This window comes from Eleutherodactylus coqui, chromosome 11 (genome assembly GCF_035609145.1).
Source record: "Eleutherodactylus coqui strain aEleCoq1 chromosome 11, aEleCoq1.hap1, whole genome shotgun sequence".
NCBI classification, from domain to species: domain Eukaryota; kingdom Metazoa; phylum Chordata; class Amphibia; order Anura; family Eleutherodactylidae; genus Eleutherodactylus; species Eleutherodactylus coqui.
Genome location: NC_089847.1, coordinates 6,233,157 through 6,255,568, shown reverse-complemented (window position 1 = coordinate 6,255,568; position 22,412 = coordinate 6,233,157). Strand labels below are relative to the sequence as shown.

Genomic DNA, 22,412 nt, shown 5'->3' with positions numbered 1-22,412 from the left:
GTTCTTTTCCCCTAGTACTCTGTACTCCGACTGGCGCTCTGCCCTCCACCTCCTCTCGCTTGTTCACACTTCCGGTTGTGCTTCTTCAGGTAAAAGATGCCGTACGCCAACCAGCCCACCGTGCGGATCACGGAGCTCAGCGACGAAAACGTGAAATTTGTCGTGGAGAACACGGATCTGGCGTGAGTGACCATAGTTATTAGAGCGCCCCCTTGTTACAGTCCTGGGTATAATAGATAATGGGAGAGATCTCTGTGCTGACCCCTGATATATCTATACATAGTTATTAGAGTACCCCCTTGTTACAGTCCTGGGTATAATAGATAATGGGAGAGATTTCTGTACTGACCCCTGATATATTATACATAGTTATTAGAGCGCCCCCTTGTTACAGTCCTGGGTATAATAGATGATAAGAGAGATCTCTGTACTGACCCCTGATATATCTATACATAGTTATTAGAGCGCCCTCTTGTTACAGTCCTTGGTATAATAGATGATGGGAGAGATCTCTGTACTGACCCCTAATATAATATACATAGTTATTAGAGTACCCCCTTGTTACAGTTCTGGGTATAATAGATGATGGGAGAGATCTCTGTACTGACCCCTGATATATTATACATAGTTATTAGAGCGCCCCCTTGTTACAGTCCTGGGTATAATAGATGATGGGAGAGATCTCTGTACTGACCCCTGATATATCTATACATAGTTATTAGAGCGCCCCCTTGTTACAGTCCTGGGTATAATAGATGATGGGAGAGATCTCTGTACTGACCCCTGATATATCTATACATAGTTATTAGAGCGCCTCCTTGTTACAGTCCTGGGTATAATAGATGATGGGAGAGATCTCTGTACTGACCCCTGATATATTATACATAGTTATTAGAGCACCCCCTTGTTACAGTCCTGGGTATAATAGATGATGGGAGAGATCTCTGTACTGACCCCTGATATATATATACATAGTTATTAGAGCGCCCCCTTGTTACAGTCCTGGGTATAATAGATGATGGGAGAGATCTCTGTACTGACCCCTGATATATCTATACATAGTTATTAGAGCGCCTCCTTGTTACAGTCCTTGGTATAATAGATGATGGGAGAGATCTCTGTGCTGACCCCTGATATATCTATACATAGTTATTAGAGTACCCCCTTGTTACAGTCCTGGGTATAATAGATAATGGGAGAGATCTCTGTACTGACCCCTAATATAATATACATAGTTATTAGAGTACCCCCTTGTTACAGTTCTGGGTATAATAGATGATGGGAGAGATCTCTGTACTGACCCCTGATATATTATACATAGTTATTAGAGCACCCCCTTGTTACAGTCCTGGGTATAATAGATGATGGGAGAGATCTCTGTACTGACCCCTGATATATATATACATAGTTATTAGAGCGCCCCCTTGTTACAGTCCTGGGTATAATAGATGATGGGAGAGATCTCTGTACTGACCCCTGATATATTATACATAGTTATTAGAGCACCCCCTTGTTACAGTCTTGGGTATAATAGATGATGGTAAGGATCTCTGTACTGACCCCTGATATATATATACATAGTTATTAGAGCGCCCCCTTGTTACAGTCCTGGATATCATAGATGATGGGAGAGATCTCTGTACTGACCCCTGATATATTATACATAGTTATTAGAGCACCCCCTTGTTACAGTTCTGGGTATAATAGATGATGGGAGAGATCTCTGTACTGACCCCTGATATATTATACATAGTTATTAGAGCACCCCCTTGTTACAGTCTTGGGTATAATAGATGATGGTAAGGATCTCTGTACTGACCCCTGATATATATATACATAGTTATTAGAGCGCCCCCTTGTTACAGTCCTGGGTATCATAGATGATGGGAGAGATCTCTGTACTGACCCCTGATATATCTATACATAGTTATTAGAGCACCCCCTTGTTACAGTCCTGGGTATAATAGATGATGGGAGAGATCTCTGTACTGACCCCTGATATATTATACATAGTTATTAGAGCACCCCCTTGTTACAGTCTTGGGTATAATAGATGATGGTAAGGATCTCTGTACTGACCCCTGATATATATATACATAGTTATTAGAGCGCCCCCTTGTTACAGTCCTGGGTATCATAGATGATGGGAGAGATCTCTGTACTGACCCCTGATATATTATACATAGTTATTAGAGCACCCCCTTGTTACAGTCCTGGGTATAATAGATGATGGGAGAGATCTCTGTACTGACCCCTAATATATTATACATAGTTATTAGAGCGCCCCCTTGTTACAGTCCTGGGTATAATAGATGATGGGAGAGATCTCTGTACTGACCCCTGATATATTATACATAGTTATTAGAGCGCCCCCTTGTTACAGTCCTGGGTATAATAGATGATGGGAGAGATCTCTGTACTGACCCCTGATATATCTATACATAGTTATTAGAGCGCCCCCTTGTTACAGTCCTGGGTATAATAGATGATGGGAGAGATCTCTGTACTGACCCCTGATATATTATACATAGTTATTATAGCGCCCCCTTGTTACAGTCCTGGGTATAATAGATGATGGGAGAGATCTCTGTACTGACCCCTGATATATCTGTACATAGTTATTAGAGCGCCCCCTTGTTACAGTCCTGGTATAATAGATGATGGGAGGGATGTCTGTACTGATCACTGATCTATCTATACATAGTTATTAGAGCGCCCCCTTGTTACAGTTCTGGGTATAATAGATGATAAGAGAGATCTCTGTACTGACCCCTGATATATTATACATAGTTATTAGAGCGCCCCCTTGTTACAGTCCTGGGTATAATAGATGATGGGAGAGATCTCTGTACTGACCCCTGATATATTATACATAGTTATTAGAGCGCCCCCTTGTTACAGTCCTGGGTATAATAGATGATGGAGAGATCTCTGTACTGAGCCCTGATATATTATACACAGTTATTAGAGCGCCCCCTTGTTACAGTCCTGGGTATAATAGATGATGGGAGAGATCTTTATACTGACTCCTGATATATTATACATAGTTATTAGAGCGCCCCCTTGTTACAGTCCTGGGTATAATAGATGATGGAGAGATCTCTGTACTGACCCCTGATATATTATACATAGTTATTAGAGCGCCCCCTTGTTACAGTCCTGGGTATAATAGATGATGGAGAGATCTCTGTACTGAGCCCTGATATATTATACACAGTTATTAGAGCGCCCCCTTGTTACAGTCCTGGGTATAATAGATGATGGGAGAGATCTTTATACTGACTCCTGATATATTATACATAGTTATTAGAGCGCCCCCTTGTTACAGTCCTGGGTATAATAGATGATGGAGAGATCTCTGTACTGACCCCTGATATATTATACATAGTTATTAGAGCGCCCCCTTGTTACAGTCCTGGGTATAATAGATGATGGAGAGATCTCTGTACTGAGCCCTGATATATTATACACAGTTATTAGAGCGCCCCCTTGTTACAGTCCTGGGTATAATAGATGATGGGAGAGATCTTTATACTGACTCCTGATATATTATACATAGTTATTAGAGCGCCCCCTTGTTACAGTCCTGGGTATAATAGATGATGGAGAGATCTCTGTACTGACCCCTGATATATTATACATAGTTATTAGAGCGCCCCCTTGTTACAGTCCTGGGTATAGTAGATGATGGAGAGATCTCTGTACTGACCCCTGATATATTATACATAGTTATTAGAGCGCCCCCTTGTTACAGCCCTGGGTATAATAGATGATTGGAGAGATCTCTGTACTGACCCCTGATATATCTATACATAGTTATTAGAGCACCCCCTTGTTACAGTCCTGGGTATAATAGATGATGGGAGAGATCTCTGTACTGACCCCTGATATATCTATACATAGTTATTAGAGCGCCCCTTGTTACAGTCCTGGGTATAATAGATGATGGAGAGATCTCTGTACTGACCCCTGATATATTATACATAGTTATTAGAGCGCCCCCTTGTTACAGTCCTGGGTATAATAGATGGTGGGAGAGATCTCTGTACTGACCCCTGATATATCTCTACATAGTTATTAGAGCGCCCCCTTGTTACAGTCCTGGGTATAACAGATGATAGGAGAGATCTCTGTACTGACCACTGATATATTATACATAGTTATTAGAGCGCCCCCTTGTTACAGTCCTGGGTATAATAGATGATGGAGAGATCTCTGTACTGACCCCTGATATATTATACATAGTTATTAGAGCGCCCCCTTGTTACAGTCCTGGGTATAATAGATGATAGGAGAGATCTCTGTACTGACCCCTGATATATCTATACATAGTTATTAGTGCGCCCCCTTGTTACAGTCCTGGTATAATAGATGATGGGCGAGATCTCTGTACTGACCCCTGATATATCTATACATAGTTATTAGAGCGCCCCCTGGTTACAGTCCTGGGTATAATAGATGATGGGAGAGATCTCTGTACTGACCCCTGATATATTACACATAGTTATTAGAGCGCCCCCTTGTTACAATCCTGGGTATAATAGATGATGGGAGAGATCTCTGTACTGACCCCTGATATATTATACATAGTTATTAGAGCGCCCCCTTGTTACAGTCCTGGGTATAATAGATGATGGAGAGATCTCTGTACTGACCACTGATATATTATACATAGTTATTAGAGCGCCCCCTTGTTACAGTCCTGGGTATAATAGATGATGGGGGAGATCTCTGTACTGACCCCTGATATATCCATACATAGTTATTAGAGCGCCCCCTTGTTACAGTCCTGGGTATAATAGATGATGGGAGAGATGTCTGTACTGACTCCTGATATATTATACATAGTTATTAGAGCGCCCCCTTGTTACAGTCCTGGGTATAATAGATGATGGAGAGATCTCTGTACTGAGCCCTCATATATTATACACAGTTATTAGAGCGCCCCCTTGTTACAGTCCTGGGTATAATAGATGATGGGAGAGATCTCTGCACTGACCCCTGATATATTTATACATAGTTATTAGAGCGCCCCCTTGTTACAGTCCTGGGTATAATAGATGATGGAGAGATCTCTGTACTGACCCCTGATATATTACACATAGTTATTAGAGCGCCCCCTTGTTACAATCCTGGGTATAATAGATGATGGGAGATCTCTGTACTGACCCCTGATATATCTATACATAGTTATTAGAGCGCCCCCTTGTCACAGTCCTGGGTATAATAGATGATGGGAGAGATCTCTGTACTGACCCCTGATATATTATACATAGTTATTAGAGCGCCCCCTTGTTACAGTCCTGGGTATAATAGATGATGGGAGAGATCTCTGTACTGACCCCTGATATATTATACATAGTTATTAGAGCGCCCCCTTGTTACAGTCCTGGGTATAATAGATGATGGAAGAGATCTCTGTACTGACCCCTGATATATCTATACATAGTTATTAGAGCACTCTCTTGTTACAGTCCTGGGTATAACAGATGATGGGAGAGATCTCTGTACTAACTCCTGATATATCCATACATAGTTATTAGAGCGCCCCCTTGTTACAGTCCTTGGTATAATAGATGATGGGAGAGATCTCTGTACTGACCCCTGATATATTTATACATAGTTATCAGAGCGCCCCCTTGTTACAGTCCTGGGTATAATAGATGATGAGAGAGATCTCTGTACTGACCCCTGATATATTATACATAGTTATTAGAGCGCCCCCTTCTTACAGTCCTGGGTATAATAGACGATGGAAGAGATCTCTGTACTGACCCCTGATATATTATACATAGTTATTAGAGCACCGCCTTGTTACAGTCCTGGGTATAATAGATGATGGGAGAGATCTCTGTACTGACCCCTGATATATTTATACATAGTTATCAGAGCGCCCCCTTGTTACAGTCCTGGGTATAATAGACGATGGAGAGATCTCTGTTCTGACCCCTGATATATCTATACATAGTTATTAGAGCACTCCCTTGTTACAGTCCTGGGTATAATAGATGATGGGAGAGATCTCTGTACTGACCCCTGATATATATATACATAGTTATTAGAGCGCCCCCTTGTTACAGTCCTGGGTATAATAGATGATGGGAGAGATCTCTGTACTGACCCCTGATATATCTATACATAGTTATTAGAGCGCCCCCTTGTTACAGTCCTGGTATAATAGACGATGGAAGAGATCTCTGTACTGACCCCTGATATATATATATATATATATACATAGTTATTAGAGCGCCCCCTTGTTACAGTCCTGGGTATAATAGATGATGGGAGAGATCTCTGTACTGACTCCTGATATATCTATACATAGTTATTAGAGCGCCCCCTTGTTACAGTCCTGGGTATAATAGATAATGGGAGAGATCTCTGTACTGACCCCTGATATATATATACATAGTTATTAGAGCGCCCCCTTGTTACAGTCCTGGGTATAATAGATGATGGGAGAGATCTCCGTACTGACCTCTGATATATTATACATAGTTATTAGAGCGCCCCCTTGTTACCGTCCTGGGTATAATAGACGATGGGAGAGATCTCTGTTCTGACCCCTGATATATTATACATAGTTATTAGAGCGCCCCCTTGTTACCGTCCTGGGTATAATAGACGATGGGAGAGATCTCTGTTCTGACCCCTGATATATTATACATAGTTATTAGAGCGCCCCCTTGTTATAGTCCTGGGTATAATAGATGATGGGAGAGATCTCTGTACTGACCCCTGATATATTATACATAGTTATTAGAGCGCCCCCTCGTTACAGTCCTAGTATAATAGATGATGGGAGAGATCTCTGTACTGAGTCCTGATATATTATACATAGTTATTAGAGCGCCCCCTTGTTACAGTCCTGGGTATAATAGATGATGGGAGAGATCTCTGTACTGACCCCTGATATATTATACATAGTTATTAGAGCGCCCCCTTGTTACAGTCTTGGGTATAATAGATGATGGGAGAGATCTCTGTACCGACCCCTGATATATTATACATAGTTATTAGAGCGCCCCCTTGTTACAGTCCTGGGTATAACAGATGATGGGAGAGATCTCTGTTCTGACCCCTGATATATTATACATAGTTATTAGAGCGCCCCCTTGTTACAGTCCTGGGTATAATAGATGATGGGAGAGATCTCTGTACTGACCCTTGATATATTATACATAGTTATTAGAGCGCCCCCTTGTTACAGTCCTGGGTATAATAGATGATGGGAGAGATCTCTGTACTGACCCCTGGTATATTATACATAGTTATTAGAGCGCCCCCTTCTTACAGTCCTGGGTATAATAGATGATGAGAGAGATCTCTGCACTGTCCCCTGATATATCTATACATAGTTATTAGAGCGCCCCCTTGATACAGTCCTGGGTATAATAGATGATGAGAGAGATCTCTGTACTGACCCCTGATATACATAGTTATTTGAGCGCCCCCTTGTTACAGTCCTGGGTATAATAGATGATGGGAGAGATCTCTGTACTGACCCCTGATATATTATACATAGTTATTAGAGCGCCCCCTTGTTACAGTCCTGGGGTATAATCAATGATGGGAGAGATCTCTGCACTGTCCCCTGACATATGTATACATAGTTATTAGAGCGCCCCCTTGTTACAGTCCTGGGTATAATAGATGATGGGAGAGATCTCTGTACTGCCCGCTGATATAGCTATACATAGTTATTAGAGCGCCCCCTTGTTACAGTCCTGGGTATAATAGATGAGGGAGAGATCTCTGTACTGCCCCCTGTGATACCCCATTAGTAATGGTGACCCCCTCCATTACTGCCCCCTCTGGTACCCCACTGGTAACGGTGACCCCTCATATATTGCATCGCAGAGCACACGGACACCGCACATTACATGCCCTGTGATCGTATGATACATGTAAACAGGACCTGCAGTGATTCCCGTCTCGGGCGGCGGGTGAAGAATCACTCGTGTAAATGAACCTACAAGATAGAAGCGGCGGGAGGTCAATCCGTCTGAGTACAACCTGATCCTCTATCTTATTCTGCCCTCATTGTTTTGTAGGATTGCCAACTCCATCCGCCGCGTGTTTATTGCAGAGGTGCCTACGATTGGTAAGTCGTGTGACCTGGGTATATGGGGCAGGTCTGGTGCCTACGATTGGTAAGTCGTGTGACCTGGGTATATGGGGGCAGGTCTGGTTCCTACGATTGGTGAGTCATGTGACCTGGGTATATGGTGTGGGTCTGGCCCCTCACGGATCATTGATGTTATGGACTTTGCTGGGCAGATCTGCTGTTTGGTCTGTACCCCGGGATACAACGCTGCTGCCTGCAAGACTGAGTGGGACCAACCTGCTGCTCCTCCATCGGCCTTCATTGTCAACTGTCGGCAGTCTGGTGGCCGCAGCCACAACTTCTGTCTTTTCCTCTGCAGTGGTGAATGCTCGGCCATGTGAGAGCTGCTTCCCCAGTGGGCGCCCTGTGGTGGGCACTGATTGTCTGGCCATGTGGTAGCTGCTCCCCCAGTGGGTGCCCTGTGGTGGGCACTGATTGTCTGGCCATGTGAGAGCTGCTCCCCCAGTGAGTGCCCTGTGGTGGGCACTGATTGTCTGGCCATGTGGTAGCTGCTCCCCCAGTGGCGGGCACTGAATGTTTGGCCATGTGAGAGCTGCTCCCCCAGTGGGCGCCCTGTGGTGGGCACTGAATGTTTGGCCATGTGGGAGCTGCTCCCCCAGTGGGCGCCCTGTGGTGGGCACTGATTGTCTGGTCATGTGAGAGCTGCTCCCCCAGTGGGCGCCCTGTGGTGGGCACTGATTGTCTGGCCATGTGGTAGCTGCTCCCCCAGTGGGTGCCCTGTGGTGGGCACTGATTGTCTGGCCATGTGGTAGCTGCTCCCCCAGTGGGCGCCCTGTGGTGGGCACTGATTGTCTGGCCATGTGGTAGCTGCTCCCCCAGTGGGCGCCTTGTGGTGGGCACTGATTGTCTGGCCATGTGGTAGCTGCTCCCCCAGTGGGTGCCCTGTGGTGGGCACTGATTGTCTGGCCATGTGGTAGCTGCTCCCCCAGTGGGCGCCCTGTGGTGGGCACTGATTGTCTGGCCATGTGGTAGCTGCTCCCCCAGTGGGCGCCCTGTGGTGGGCACTGATTGTCTGGCCATGTGAGAGCTGCTCCCCCAGTGGGCGCCTTGTGGTGGGCACTGAATGTTTGGCCATGTGGGAGCTGCTCCCCCAGTGGGCGCCCTGTGGTGGGCACTGAATGTTTGGCCATGTGAGAGCTGCTCCCCCAGTGGGCGCCCTGTGGTGGGCACTGATTGTCTGGCCATGTGGTAGCTGCTCCCCCAGTGGCGGGCACTGAGTGCTATCTTCTAACCGGGTTCAACATGTTCCAGCTACTAATCTTATCTGCTTCTTGCAGCCATCGACTGGGTGCAGATAGACGCCAACTCCTCCGTCCTCCATGACGAGTTCATCGCACACAGAGTAGGTGAGTCGGGAGACCCCTGCCCGGGTGGTATTGTGTGCGGGACCCCCATGACCGGTCTGTTCTTCGTGTCCGCAGGGCTTGTTCCTCTGACCAGTGATGACATAGTAGATAAGCTGCAGTACTCGAGGGTAAGTGTCCCGCTGACCACCGCCGGCGGGCATCGATGTGCGTTACTCTCAGTGACTCTTGCCGCTCGCCCCGCAGGACTGTACATGTGACGAGTTCTGCGCAGAATGTTCGGTGGAGTTCACGCTGGACGTACGATGCAATGAAGACCAGACGCGTCATGTGACCTCCCGGGACCTCATCTCCAACAACCACAGAGTGATTCCGGTCAGTGTCGCGGCACGCAGAGGGTCGTGTATCCTCCGCTACGCTCAGGTGCCTCGCCCGTCTGTGAGGCCAGGAGTGATCATGTTTATAGCGGACACATGGGGGCGTTGCCTGTAGTAGCCAATCAGATGCCAGCTGTTATCCTTGCAGTTAGACCCCTACCGTGGGGACCCTCAACCTTCCAGTCGCTGGAGTCATGGCAAACACTGGGCAACGTGATCAGCTATACACCTTGTAGTTCCCCGCAACGCCACGTGTCTGATGATGTCTCTCACGTAATATAACAGCCATTACTGCTGACCCTCCACACCATTTTTAACCCCTTAGTGATGCGGCCTATTTTGGATGCAACGCTATTTTGGAGGCCGGCTATTGTAACAGATGGCTCCGCTTCTGATCCGGCACCATACACAGGATGTAAGTTTACGTCCTGTTGCGTTAAGTACCCGGCCGCCAGGACGTAAACTTGAATTAAGGGGTTACAGAGGCTAACGGCTACTTTTAGCCCTATAGGTTTATGGGCTGACGGCAGGTGACCCGCTGAGCCCGGGGATGGAAGGGTTTTTCATTTTTTTTTATACTTACCTCCCCTGTTGTTTCCCTGGTAACAGCGCTGGAAGACTCCACTGGATGCGTTGAGCTGCGCCGCTAAGTAGTCCGTCCATTATAACATTAAACAGGTGGACTACTTGGCGCACCACTTAATGCATCGGGGGTGGGATGAAACTTACCTCCCCGGACTCAGCGGGTCGCCTTCCTTCAGTGCATAGATATAGCGTATGGGGCTAAAAGTAGAGCGATTCCCTGCAGTGAGAATTCACCCGTTAGTCATTAGTTTTCGGCTCACCTATAAACTTGGCATTGGTTGATGAATTGACATGATCACATGACCGTGCATGGGAGGAGTGAAGAAATGGCGAATCCGTGCCGCCAAACAAAAGGAAACGCCCCAACAAGTGGTGAACGATAAATCTGCTGGTGTAAACGCTTCAAATAACTGAACAACCAGCGTTTCAGATGATAACCGCCCTGTATAAAGGGACCTTTACCCTCCAGGTATGTTCCCTCTCTGCCTCTTGTGCTTTGACTGTAAAGAAGCTTTCCGGTAGGCGCCTGCTCCGACTCATGTGCTCAACCTGTGTTTTAGGTGACATCGCGGAGCAGAGACAACGACCCCAGCGACTACGTGGAGCAGGATGGTGAGTGGCTCAGTGGGAGGCTTACCTCCACATGGGCGATGCCCCCGCAAATGCCAGGCGGTTTTCAGGCAATGACCATCCTGCATCTGTGAAGTTGCGATCCTTCGTGCGAGTTTTACATGATAGAAAATTGGAAGTGATTTCCAAGGAAATCTCGCATCGCACTTCATGCCAGAGCCGTGCGGGGCATTAAAGGTCCCGCTGCATGGCGAAGAACACAAAGTTAGAGCGCCCCCTCGCTCCTGTGTAGGACTCCATTCAAAAGAATGCGCTTCAGAGTCTCCCAACACACAAATCTCACAAGATTTACTCCGCCTAATGCAGGGGGATGGAGAGACTAGATCACATAAGGGGTAATGGCACGACTGCTAGGAGGGATGGCGTGGGTCAGGGCGAGGGTGGCACACAGCCGTGCCCGCAGGTTGAGATCTTCATTTCTCCTCTTAGATATTCTCCTGGTGAAGCTACGCAAAGGACAAGAGCTGCGACTCCGCGCCTACGCCAAGAAAGGGTTTGGAAAAGAACACGCCAAGTGGAACCCCACCGCCGGGGTAGCATTCGAATACGACCCTGACAATGCCCTTAGGCACACGGTCTACCCCAAGCCTGAGGAATGGTACGGCAGGGAGCGGCTCTTACACTCTGTGCCTACGATGTGCATGAGGGCGCCGCCGCTCCTCGGTATCTCACACGTTTGTTTCTGCTTTCAGGCCTAAAAGTGAATACTCAGAAATAGATGAAGATGAGGCGCAGGCGCCATACGATCCCAACGGAAAGCCAGAGAGGTGAGTCTCATCTGACGCCAGCGCCCGATTCGCATAGATCCGTGACCAGGACAATCATGCATTCTCCCCTCCCCCAGGTTCTATTATAACGTGGAGTCCTGTGGATCCCTCCGGCCGGAGACCATCGTCCTGTCAGCTCTGTCCGGGCTGAAGAGGAAGCTCAGCGATCTGCAGACGCAGCTGAGCCACGAGATCCAGAATGACGTCCTCACCATTAACTGATCCCCTCCCCCATGTTTTGTAATAAAGCTGCTCTATTATATGCAACCCTATCAGTGTGTCTCTCCGAAGTGAATGGAACACATCACAACACAACTGGGATCTTTTCTTTTATAGTGCAAAATTGACTTTCTCCAGAATCCCCCCCTCCCCCGATGAACTCAGCGCTGCGGAGGCCGGTCCCTGACAGGGCGCCATCCACTGCGGCCGTAGTCCTGGAGTCTTGTCTGTTCAGAATGAGGCAGATGTGGTCACTGTGAGGCTGACGTGGGCAGTTTCCGAGGAAATGTCCTCCGTGTGATCGGATCTGAATCTCTTCCACTGTGAGGTTCTGGAAAACAAAGAGGTAACATGAGGGCGGACCCCTGGGGTAAGGCAGGGTGGTGGGCTTCACCCCCTGATGTGGTTAGGGTGGAGATCATCCTGGAACCCAAGGACCGATCTGGACTGACTGCTCCACCCAGGATGGATTAGGATCTGCTACGTTCACATGTTTGTATCTTTTGGGGTTCCCTGGGAACGCCTCGCTCATGGTTTACAATGGGGCTTTTCAAGACCTCGCATAACGTGCGCCTGAAGATCGCAATTTCACAGAAGTGATGCAAGGCATCTCGCCCCATATTGCGCATGCCCGTGTGAATCCAGCCTACAACCGGATTCCTATTGTGGAATCTGCAGTCTATATTCGCAGTGAATGGCCCGCAGTGAATGGCCCGCAGTGAATGGCACGTACTTTCGCTTTTTCCTTCACACTTGTGGAAACTAATCACAGATTCCGAGAGCGGAAGAAAATTTGCAGCATGCTCTATTTTGCCGAGGACGGCCTCCATTGAAGTCAGTGAAGGCTGTCCGATCCTCAGCCCGTTCGCGACTGACATTGCGCTGGGCAGCGCTTGGCGACGGCGCGGGAAATACAAATATTTTCTTTTTAAAAATTTGTATTGCACATGACTGATGGTGAGCGGCCGCGGTCATCCGCAATACAGATGCAGGTACGCAGGGTCACTGCGGGTTCCCGCATGTAGTAATCGGCTCTCCTGTGTGCAGCTGGCCTAACGGGGACCAGGACTACTCCACCCATGACATGATAGCGGGGTCTGCAGCTCACTAATATGGATAGTGCTTCCATTCTACCCAAGACTGAGGATGCATCGGCCGGGCGCTAACACGCACCTGGGCAGGAACGCTATCTTTTCTCCTTAGGGAGAGCACCTAGAAGGTGAGTGAGGAGACTTAAAAGGCCATTCATGCTCCTCTGGGTAATATGCAAATAAGGGAGCTGGAACAATCTCCCTTATTTGCATAACACAGACCTTTAACTATGCTCCACCCAGGATAGAAAATGTGGAGTGGTGTGACATGGATTTGCTGCACTCCACCAGGGATGAATTACAGGGGGACACGCGGATCACTTACTGTTGCTGGAAGACTCTGCGCTGTTCTGGCCGCTGGTAATATGATGCCAGTATGCACTACGGGGCAGCATGGAGGTGCTGGGGCCGGGGTGAGGCACGTTCTCCACTTCCTTGTTCAGTAGCTGAATTCAAACAAACCAATTAGACCCTGCAAACCAATTAGACCCCGCCCAGATCCGCATTCCTCCGCCCTCCAGTAGATGGCGGTTGCCAAAGAAAATCCAATTCTCACCCGGGAATTTTTTTCCATCTCGAAAAGACTCTTGTGCTGCTCAGCCAGAGCCAGGACGGCCACGTGCACCCGCTCGTAGATCTGCTGTCCTTGAAGGGTCTGGAAGGTGTAGAGCCCCTCGCTGATCCCACACACCCTAAAAGCCAGCAGAGATGATCAGGGGAGAGACAGGGCAGGACTTGGGGGTCCGGATGGTTGGAGATTCTGCATCGTCCAGCCGCCCATCAACTTCCCTCTAAAGGACTAAATTCTCACCGTTCTGCCTCAAAAGTGAAGCGGGAGGAGTCGCTCCCATATCTTCGCAGTGCGCAGAGGGGCCAGGAGAGCAGCTTGGTGCGCGGATTGTGGGGGTCCCAGAGGTAGAGATTTTCTTCAGTTATTTGCATCTTGCACTCTCCGTACACGTCCAGGTTTGATGTCGGCACCAAGAAGACACTGAAGCGATCTGAAAAGGAGCAGAAGACACTTATCTCCCCAGTCTGGGTCTATTGTTCCTGTTTGCTCTGATGATGGGGCCTTTACAACAGAGCAAGACTAGACGTAGACAAGTCCAGGTGTACAGCTGCGCCCCCCCCCAGGTACATTACCTGGGCCCCCCTTACCCACCAAGACCCTTGTGCCGCCCGCTCACCTGTCTGCTCGCTCTGCACTCCTGGAGTCAGCAGGTCTGGTTCTCCGAGGTTACAGTCGTTGACTTGTGTGCCCGGACAGTCCATGGACAACACCTTGAACCACTCCTCAGCTTCCAGCTCTAGAAACAAAAGCATAACAGACCCTCACAACGCAAGATGGAAGACACGGACCCCCGGAGAAGGGCCCAAGGCAACTTCTAGGCTTCCTTTACACACATTTTTGATAGCAGACCCTGAAAAGCGCATGCCAACCACCATACGACCGCCTAATGTAGACCTATGTCGGGCGGTCGTGAAGTGTGTATGAAGCAGACTCTGGAGCCGAGTCCACGACGTATCGGGCGGCTATCAGCTATTTCTTGACAGTTGCCAGTAGTTGCAGCGATCAGGGTTAGCGGTTTAGATACTGCGGTCAAAGCTGACTGCACATCTGAACAGCGGGAAGGGGAATTGCCAAACCAGCACCACCTGCAATGCGGTTGGAGGGTGCTAACGGGCTAGCATGCCAGCCTGGTGCCTACTGAAGGCTCCGAGGGCTGCCATGCATACATTCTCACAAAGTCCTGCTTGTGGCAGAGCTTGACAGGAAACTTTAAAAAATCATTGTCCTGACCCCAACAACAAAGTTCATAGGTCATAGTTCCTGCACTGTGAACGCTGCAGACCCTAAATCCCCCCAAACAGCACAGTTGCATCTTTTTAACATTTCTGCCATTTTTAAAATTCTCCCCCCCCCCCCCCCCCAAAGTGCCACCAGAAGAAACGCCGCTGTTTCTGTTGGGTTTCCCATTTCCTCTTGACCGGCTGCGACTATCTGACCACTGCGATTTCTACAGCAAAAAACGCTTCTAAAAGGCGTCCGCGACATTCTAGGCCGTCCGAGCGGTCCGGACTCTGCATCCAGCTCACCTGAATCACAAGTGAAGGTGCGGGCGAGGTCGTCGCAGAAAATGATGGCCACCGCTTGCCTCTTCGTTTCCTTAGGAAGCCGCATGATGCATTTAACGTTACTGATCTCCATCACCTGCGGGAAGAGCAACAGAGCTGGCTCCGGTTAGAACGGCCGGCCGGCAGTAATTCACCCCATTATATGCCAAGACACAAATGGCCTTCAGGGAATCGGAAGAGTAACCTAAAGGGACACACGGATGGTTGCAAGCAGAATTCCCCCCCCCCCCCCCCCTCCATTGCAAATTGGGTTTATCTACCAAATTTACAAACTTTCAGCTGTTTGCAAACACAACAAAAAACACAAACAATTGAAAGGGAATCTGTCAGCAACTCTGCGCCCCCGACCACCCCCTAACCTGAACGTACGCCCATCTATACGAGCGGATGAGTCGTCCACTCAATGCGTTTGGCGGTGGGTTTGAGTGATGACAACGGGCGAATGGAGGGGAAGGGAAGTCTTAAACCTCCATCCTCGGACTCAGCAGGTCCGCTACGTTGGGCCCAGAAGTTTAGGTTCTAAGGCTCAGAGTCGTCAACAGAGTCCCAGCTAATCACAAATAATAGAACAAGCAGTTTATCTAAATTCACACAAAATGCCATTTTTTCCTGAGTCCTGTATTTATCCCCCCTTCATGTCTTTAGTACTTGGTGGGCTGTGAGGTCTCCTTGGGATGGTTGTCCTGTTGGAAGGTCCAATGACGCCCAATCTTCATCTTGCTCCCATGTTTTCTCTCGGGATTTCCTGATACTTGATGGAATCCGTCTTCCCCTCCACACGCTGCAGGTTTCCAGCCCCCGATCATCAGCGAGCCGCCGCCATGCTTCATTGTAGGCGGGGGTCTCTTCAGCGTCGGCTTCCTTCTTCCTCCTCCAGACCTCCGCTGGTCCAGAGGACCGAACAGTTCTGGCGTTCTCTCTCCGCTCCACAGAACAGAATCCCAGAACTTCTGTGGTTATTTATGTGGTTTTGATCGGAGGCGCCTCTTCTTGTCTTCGGGGTCAGTGATGTCTTGGAGTCTGGACATGGAGGTCTTCAGCGTTTAGGACGCTCCTCAGCCGCTTCAGAAGGCCAAATTCACTGCAGAGTTTTCCACATGAATTCTGTCTATAAAAACTGTAGCAAAATTCTGCCGCAGATTTAGTCCTGTCAATGGGGAAATAAGAGGCTCTGAGCAGGAAGGTTCTCCCTCACCTTAGGGGACACGCGCAGGAGGACTGACCTCTCGTCCGGATACTTTTCCAGTCTCCAAGGTCCCTTACTTGAGGATTTTCTAAGCACCAGCCAACAGCGGCGGTAGATCTGCAGATGAAAGGATCGCAGGTTAGACAGGTCTGGCTTAATGGAAATACGGATGCTACATCGTAAGGAGAAGAGGTCCCAGAGGAAGATGGCGGCAGAGAGAAAAAGGGTCCGGGAGGAAGATGGCGGCGGGGAGAAGAGGTCCCAGAGGAAGATGGCGGCTGGGAGAAGAGGTCCCAGAGGAAGATGGCGGCAGAGAGAAAAAGGGTCCGGGAGGAAGATGGCGGCGGGGAGAAGAGGTCCCAGAGGAAGATGGCAAGGAGAAGAGGTCCCAGAGGAAGATGGCGGCAAGGAGAAGAGGTCCCAGAGGAAGATGGCAGCGGGGAGAAGAGGTCCCAGAGGAAGATGGCGGCAGAGAGAAAAAGGGTCCGGGAGGAAGATGGCGGCAGGGAGAAGAGGTCCCAGAGGAAGATGGCGGCAGGGAGAAAAAGGGTCCGGGAGGAAGATGGTGGCGGGGAGAACAGGTCCCAGAGGAAGATGGCGGCAGGGAGAAAAAGGGTCCGGGAGGAAGATGGCGGCGGGGAGAAGAGGTCCTATTGGAAGATGGCGGCAGGGAGAAAGAGGTCTGGGAGGAAGATGGCGGCGGGGAGAACAGGTCCCAGAGGAAGATGGCGGCAGGGAGAAGAGGTCCCATTAGAAGATGGCGGCAGGGGGAAGAGGTCCCAGAGGAAGATGGCGGCAGGGAGAAGAGGTCCCATTAGAAGATGGCGGCAGGGAGAAGAGGTCCCAGAGGAAGATGGCGGCAGGGGGAAGAACTCCCAGAGGAAGATGGCGGCTGGGAGAAGAACTCCCAGAGGAAGATGTCGGCAGGGAAAAGAGGTCCGGGAGGAAGATGGCGGCGGGGAGAAAAGGTCCCAGAGGAAGATGGCGGCAAGGGGAAGAGGTCCGAGAGGAAGATGGCGGCAAGGAGAAGAGGTCCCAGAGGAAGATGGCGGCAGGGAAAGAGGTCCCATTGGAAGATGGCGGCAGAGAGAAAAAGGGTCCGGGAGGAAGATGGCGGCGGGGAGAAGAGGTCCCAGAGGAAGATGGCGGCGGGGAGAAGAGGTCCCAGAGGAAGATGGCGGCAGGGAGAAGAGGTCCCATTAGAAGATGGCGGCAGGGGGAAGAGGTCCCAGAGGAAGATGGCGGCAGGGGGAAGAGGTCCCAGAGGAAGATGGCGGCAGGGGGAAGAGGTCCCAGAGGAAGATGGCGGCAGGGGGAAGAGGTCCCAGAGGAAGATGGCGGCTGGGAGAAGAGGTCCCAGAGGAAGATGGCGGCTGGGAGAAGAGGTCCCAGAGGAAGATGGCGGCGGGGAAAAGAGGTCCCAGAGGAAGATGGCGGCGGGGAAAAGAGGTCCCAGAGGAAGATGGCGGCGGGGAAAAGAGGTCCCAGAGGAAGATGGCGGCGGGGAAAAGAGGTCCCAGAGGAAGATGGCGGCGGGGAAAAGAGGTCCCAGAGGAAGATGGCGGCGGGGAAAAGAGGTCCCAGAGGAAGATGGCGGCGGGGAAAAGAGGTCCCAGAGGAAGATGGCGGCGGGGAAAAGAGGTCCCAGAGGAAGATGGCGGCGGGGAAAAGAGGTCCCAGAGGAAGATGGCGGCGGGGAAAAGAGGTCCCAGAGGAAGATGGCGGCGGGGAAAAGAGGTCCCAGAGGAAGATGGCGGCAAGGAGAAGAGGTCCCAGAGGAAGATGGCAGCAGGGAGAAAGAGGTCCCAGAGGAAGATGGGGGCGGGGAGAAGTCTCAGAGGAACGTGGCAGTGGGGAGGAGACATCCCAGAGAAAGGTTGCAGCAGGAAGAAGTCCAAGAGGAAGGTGGCAGGAAATTGAGGAAAAAGAAGGCGGCGGGAGAAGGAGCAGTCCCAGGAAAAGATGGCGGCAGGAAGGAGAAGCGGTCCCAGGGAAAGATGGTGGCGGGGAGGATAGGTCCCGAAAGAGGACTGCAGCAAGGAGGAGAGGTCCCTGGGAATAATTATAGCAGGGAGAAAAGTTCTCAGAGGAAGATGGCGGCAGGGAGGAGGAGCGGTTCCAAAGGAAGGTGGCGGGGGGAGGTTTAAAGGAGAGATGACAGCAGAGAGGAGTTGTCCCAAGAAAAGATGGTCAAAGGGAGGAGGAGCGGTCCTCGGAAAAAGATGGCAGTGAGGAGGAGGAGGGGTTCCAAGAAAGATTTGCACAGGGAGGAGGAGTGGTCCCAAGGAATGGTGGGGAGGAGGAGCGGTCTCGGGGAAAGATGGTGGTGGAGAGGTTCCGAGAGAGAATGGCAACAGGGAGGAGTGGTCCCGGGGATAGATGGCGATGGAGAGGAGGTAGCAGTCCTGGGAAAAGATGGCAACGGGGAGGAAGTAGTGGTCCCAGGGAAAGATGGTGGCGGGTAAAAGAAGCTGTCCCTGGGAAAGATGGCGGCGGGGAGGAGCAGTCTCGGGGAACAATGCTCACAGGGAGGAGCGATCCCAAAGGAAGGTGGCAGGAGGGGGAGGTTCGAAGGAGAGATGACAGCAGAGAGAAGTGGTCCCGGAAAAAGATGGTTACAGGGAGGAAGAGCAGTCCAGGGGAACGATGGCGGCTGGAGGGGGAGTCGTCCCGGGGAAAGATGGCGGTGGGGAAAAAAAGTCCCGGAGGAAGATGTCAGAAAGGAAGAAAAATCCCTAAGGGAAAATGATAGCGGGGAGAAAAAGTTTCAGAGGAAGATGGAAGCGAGGAGGAGCGGTCCCAAGGGAAGATGGCAGGAAGATGAGGTTGCAAGGAGAGATGACAGCAGAGAGGAGAAAAGATGGGTCCCGGGAAAAGATGGTCACAGAGAAAAGGAGCGGTCCCAGGGACAGATGGTGGCGGGGAGGAAGAGCGGTCCCAGGGAAAGATGGTGGCGGGGAGGAAGAGCGGTCCTAGGGAAATATGGCGATGGGGAGGAGATAGCGGTCCTAGGGAAATATGGCGATGGGGAGGAGATAGCGGTCCTAGGAAGATGGCAGTGGAGAGGAGCAGTCCCGGGAAAAGGTGGCAGCGGGGAGGAGGAGCGGTCTCAAGAGAGGATGGCAGCAGAGGAGAGAGTTCCCGGGGAAAGATGGCAGCAGGGAGAAGGAGCGGTCCTGGGAAAAGATGGTGGCAGGAAGGAGTGGTCCGGGGAAGGAGGTAGCAGTCCTGGGAATAGATGGCAGTGGAGAGGAGCAGTCCTGGGGAAAGATGGCGTCGGGGAGCAGGAGCAATCCCAGCGGAGGATGGAGGCAGGGAACAGAGTTCCCTGGGGAAAGATGGTTGCGGGGAAGTGTGGTCGCAGGGGAAAGATGGCATTGAAGATGGCGGCCAGGAGAAGGAGAAGTCCCGGGAGAAGATGGCAGCAGAGAGGAGAGGTCCCAGGGGACTATGGGAAACCATTTGCCTATTGACTACAGACTCCCAAAAACTGCACTGTGGATTAGAGCGGTCAAAAAGTGTCAGAAGTATTGTGCCATCCATACGCCACCCGGTGCCCGGAGACCGCTGCCGCCGCCTTGGTCCGGCGCTGACCGCCTCTCGGCGCCCGCTGCTTTGATTACATTCACAGAGTATCGCCCGTAGAGATGCCATCCCATCCATCAGACGGCGGCGGACGGCGGTTATACACATTACTGCGCAGCAAATATAGTCGGGATCGGGCCGCTCTCATACAAGCGTTTTTAACGCACCCCATTCATTTTAATGGGCGCTGCACATGGGTGAGCCTGGAGGCCCTGAGGGTGTATACAGTCGGACGCGCCCCATTATCTACTAACAATCCCCATAATATCGATAGATCCCTGCCGTGACCCCTCCCCCCCCCCCCTCCCCCTCGTGTTCTTGTTTCTTTACGTTATTCTTCATTCTATATGTTGACATGTGACCTCAGGTCCTTCACAATAACGTATTGGAACATAAAACGCGCCGCGGAGATTAGCGCATATAGCGGTAGTTTTAGCGCGCGTTGATCCGCTGCTCTGAGATGAATGGAGGCTCGCTGCAGCGTTGGAAACGCCCGCTAAACGCTGTAAAACCGCCTGTGTGAGCGATAATCACCGTATAGTATATGTAATAATAGGGATCAATGAGCACTGCAGGGTGTAATAATTGGCAGTGATGTTGGGATCAGTTTTGGGGTGCAGGGATCATGCAGGATATGGTTTCTTGGGGTGCAGCCTTCATGTAGAGCACTTTGTTGGGGTACTGCGATCATTAAGGGGGGCAGTGATCATGCAGGGTGCTGTGTGTCGGGGTGATCCTGTAGGCTGTCGGGGTGATCATGCAGGGTGTCGGGGTGATCATGCAGGGTGTCGGGGTGATCCTGTAGGCTGTCGGGTGATCCTGTAGGCTGTCGGGGTGATCATGCAGGCTGCTGTGTGTCGGGGTGATCATGTAGGCTGTCGGGGTGATCTAGCAGGCTGTCGGGGTGATCGTGCAGGGTGTCGGGGTGATCATGCAGGGTGTCGGGGTGGTCATGCAGGGTGTCGGGGTGATCCTGTAGGCTGTCGGGGTGATCATGCAGGGTGTCAGGTGATCATGTAGGCTGTCGGGTGATCTAGCAGGGTGTCGGGGTGATCATGTAGGCTGTCGGGGTGATCTTGCAAGGTGTCGGGGTGATCCTGCAGGGTGTGGGGGTGATCATGTAAGGTGTCGGGGTGATCCTGTAGGCTGTGGGGGTGATCATGCAGGGTGTCTGGGTGATCCTGCAGGCTGTCGGGGTGATCATGTAGGCTGTCGGGGTGATCTTGCAAGGTGTCGGGGTGATCCTGTAGACTGTCGGGGTGATCCTGCAGGCTGTCGGGGTGACCATGCAGGGTGTCGGGGTGATCATGCAGGGTGTGGGGGGATCGTGCAGGGTGTCGGGGTGATCCTGTAGGCTGTCGGGGTGATCATGCAGGGTGTGGGGGGATCGTGCAGGCTGTCGGGGGGATCGTGCAGGGTGTCGGGGTGATCATGCAGGCTGTGGGGGGATCGTGCAGGGTGTCGGGGTGATCATGCAGGCTGTCGGGGGATCGTGCAGGGTGTCGGGGTGATCATGCAGGCTGTCGGGGGATCGTGCAGGGTGTCGGGGTGATCCTGCAGGCTGTCGGGGTGATCGTCTAGGCTGTCCGGGTGATTATGCAGGGTGTCGGGGGGATAACATGCAGGCTGTCGGGGGGATCATGTAGGCTGTCGGGGTGATCCTGCTGTATGCCGCGGTGATCCTGCAGGGTTCGGGGTGATGATACGATGTTGGGGTGCCGCGGTCAGACTCGGGGCTCCCGCGGGCTAGATGACTGCTGCCGCCCCTGATGGCGGTACTCACCCCGAGCTTCCTGCTCTTCATCCGCACGTAGCCCTGCCTGACGATGTCCGTGGAGTTGGAGGCCATGACGCAGCTGCCCCGGGCCGGCTCTCCTCATCCTCCTCCCGGCTCCGCTCCTGTCACTGCCCGGTTCCCCCTCCGACACCCAATGGACAATCCCACGGCATGCAGGGCCGGGGGAGGACCGGAGCAAACCACTGCACTAGATGGGTGGGGCCTCCGGAATGCTACATTCCATCACCGAACACTCAGATCGCACACAGAGTCATATATATATATGAGGGAGGACAGAAGATCCTATAGAGGAGACCCCGATGTCCATCCATATACGAGAGACACCTATAGAGTATATACAGGATGGATGAGACACTATATACACCTGGTACCTCTATATACAGGATGGATGAGGGTCTATATACACCTGGTACCTCTATATACAGGATGGATGAGGGTCTATATACACCTGGTACCTCTATATACAGGATGGATGAGGGTCTATATACACCTGGTACCTCTATATACAGGATGGATGAGGGTCTATATACACCTGGTACCTCTATATACAGGATGGATGAGGGTCTATATACACCTGGTACCTCTATATACAGGATGGATGAGGCA

At 50.8% G+C, this 22,412-nt stretch overlaps 2 protein-coding genes across 3 annotated transcripts; one reads left to right on the top strand and one right to left on the bottom strand.

Moving 5' to 3' along the window:
* Window positions 1-29: 29 nt before the first annotated feature.
* Window positions 30-12,063, top strand: POLR2C (RNA polymerase II subunit C). The gene is made up of 9 exons (XM_066583925.1): window positions 30-182; window positions 8,055-8,104; window positions 9,406-9,474; window positions 9,550-9,602; window positions 9,679-9,807; window positions 10,955-11,006; window positions 11,454-11,622; window positions 11,717-11,791; window positions 11,869-12,063. Exons 1-9 carry the CDS (start codon window positions 97-99, stop codon window positions 12,011-12,013), a joined length of 828 nt encoding a protein of 275 aa, XP_066440022.1. The 5' UTR covers window positions 30-96; the 3' UTR covers window positions 12,014-12,063.
* A 50-nt stretch (window positions 12,064-12,113) lies between these two features.
* On the bottom strand, window positions 12,114-21,957 carry DOK4 (docking protein 4). Of its 2 annotated transcripts, none has more exons than XM_066582922.1 (8): window positions 21,792-21,957; window positions 16,433-16,540; window positions 15,199-15,313; window positions 14,289-14,408; window positions 13,913-14,102; window positions 13,658-13,793; window positions 13,427-13,547; window positions 12,114-12,341 (listed from the first exon to the last, which is right to left on the bottom strand). In XM_066582922.1, exons 1-8 carry the CDS (start codon window positions 21,855-21,857, stop codon window positions 12,262-12,264), a joined length of 936 nt encoding a protein of 311 aa, XP_066439019.1. In that variant the 5' UTR covers window positions 21,858-21,957; the 3' UTR covers window positions 12,114-12,261. The 2 variants fall into 2 exon arrangements, with proteins under 2 accessions (XP_066439019.1, XP_066439020.1); XM_066582923.1 differs by having other exon boundaries at window positions 16,461-16,540; window positions 21,792-21,810.
* Between the last annotated feature and the right edge of the window lie 455 nt (window positions 21,958-22,412).

What these genes read in the sequence shown, in the direction of transcription:
- DOK4 (XM_066582922.1), bottom strand. Translation starts at nt 21,857, where the DNA reads ATGGCCTCCAACTCCACGGACATCGTCAGGCAGGGCTACGTGCGGATG. An exon ending in TCCTGCGCGTGTCCCCTAAG is followed by an intron (nt 15,314 to 16,432) that starts GTGAGGGAGAAC and finishes CTCTTCCCGCAG; the next exon opens with GTGATGGAGATCAGTAACGT. An exon ending in AGATGGAAAAAAATTCCCGG is followed by an intron (nt 13,548 to 13,657) that starts GTGAGAATTGGA and finishes GTTTGAATTCAG; the next exon opens with CTACTGAACAAGGAAGTGGA.
- POLR2C (XM_066583925.1), top strand. Translation starts at nt 97, where the DNA reads ATGCCGTACGCCAACCAGCCCACCGTGCGGATCACGGAGCTCAGCGAC. An exon ending in CGACTACGTGGAGCAGGATG is followed by an intron (nt 11,007 to 11,453) that starts GTGAGTGGCTCA and finishes TTCTCCTCTTAG; the next exon opens with ATATTCTCCTGGTGAAGCTA. An exon ending in CCCAACGGAAAGCCAGAGAG is followed by an intron (nt 11,792 to 11,868) that starts GTGAGTCTCATC and finishes CCCCTCCCCCAG; the next exon opens with GTTCTATTATAACGTGGAGT.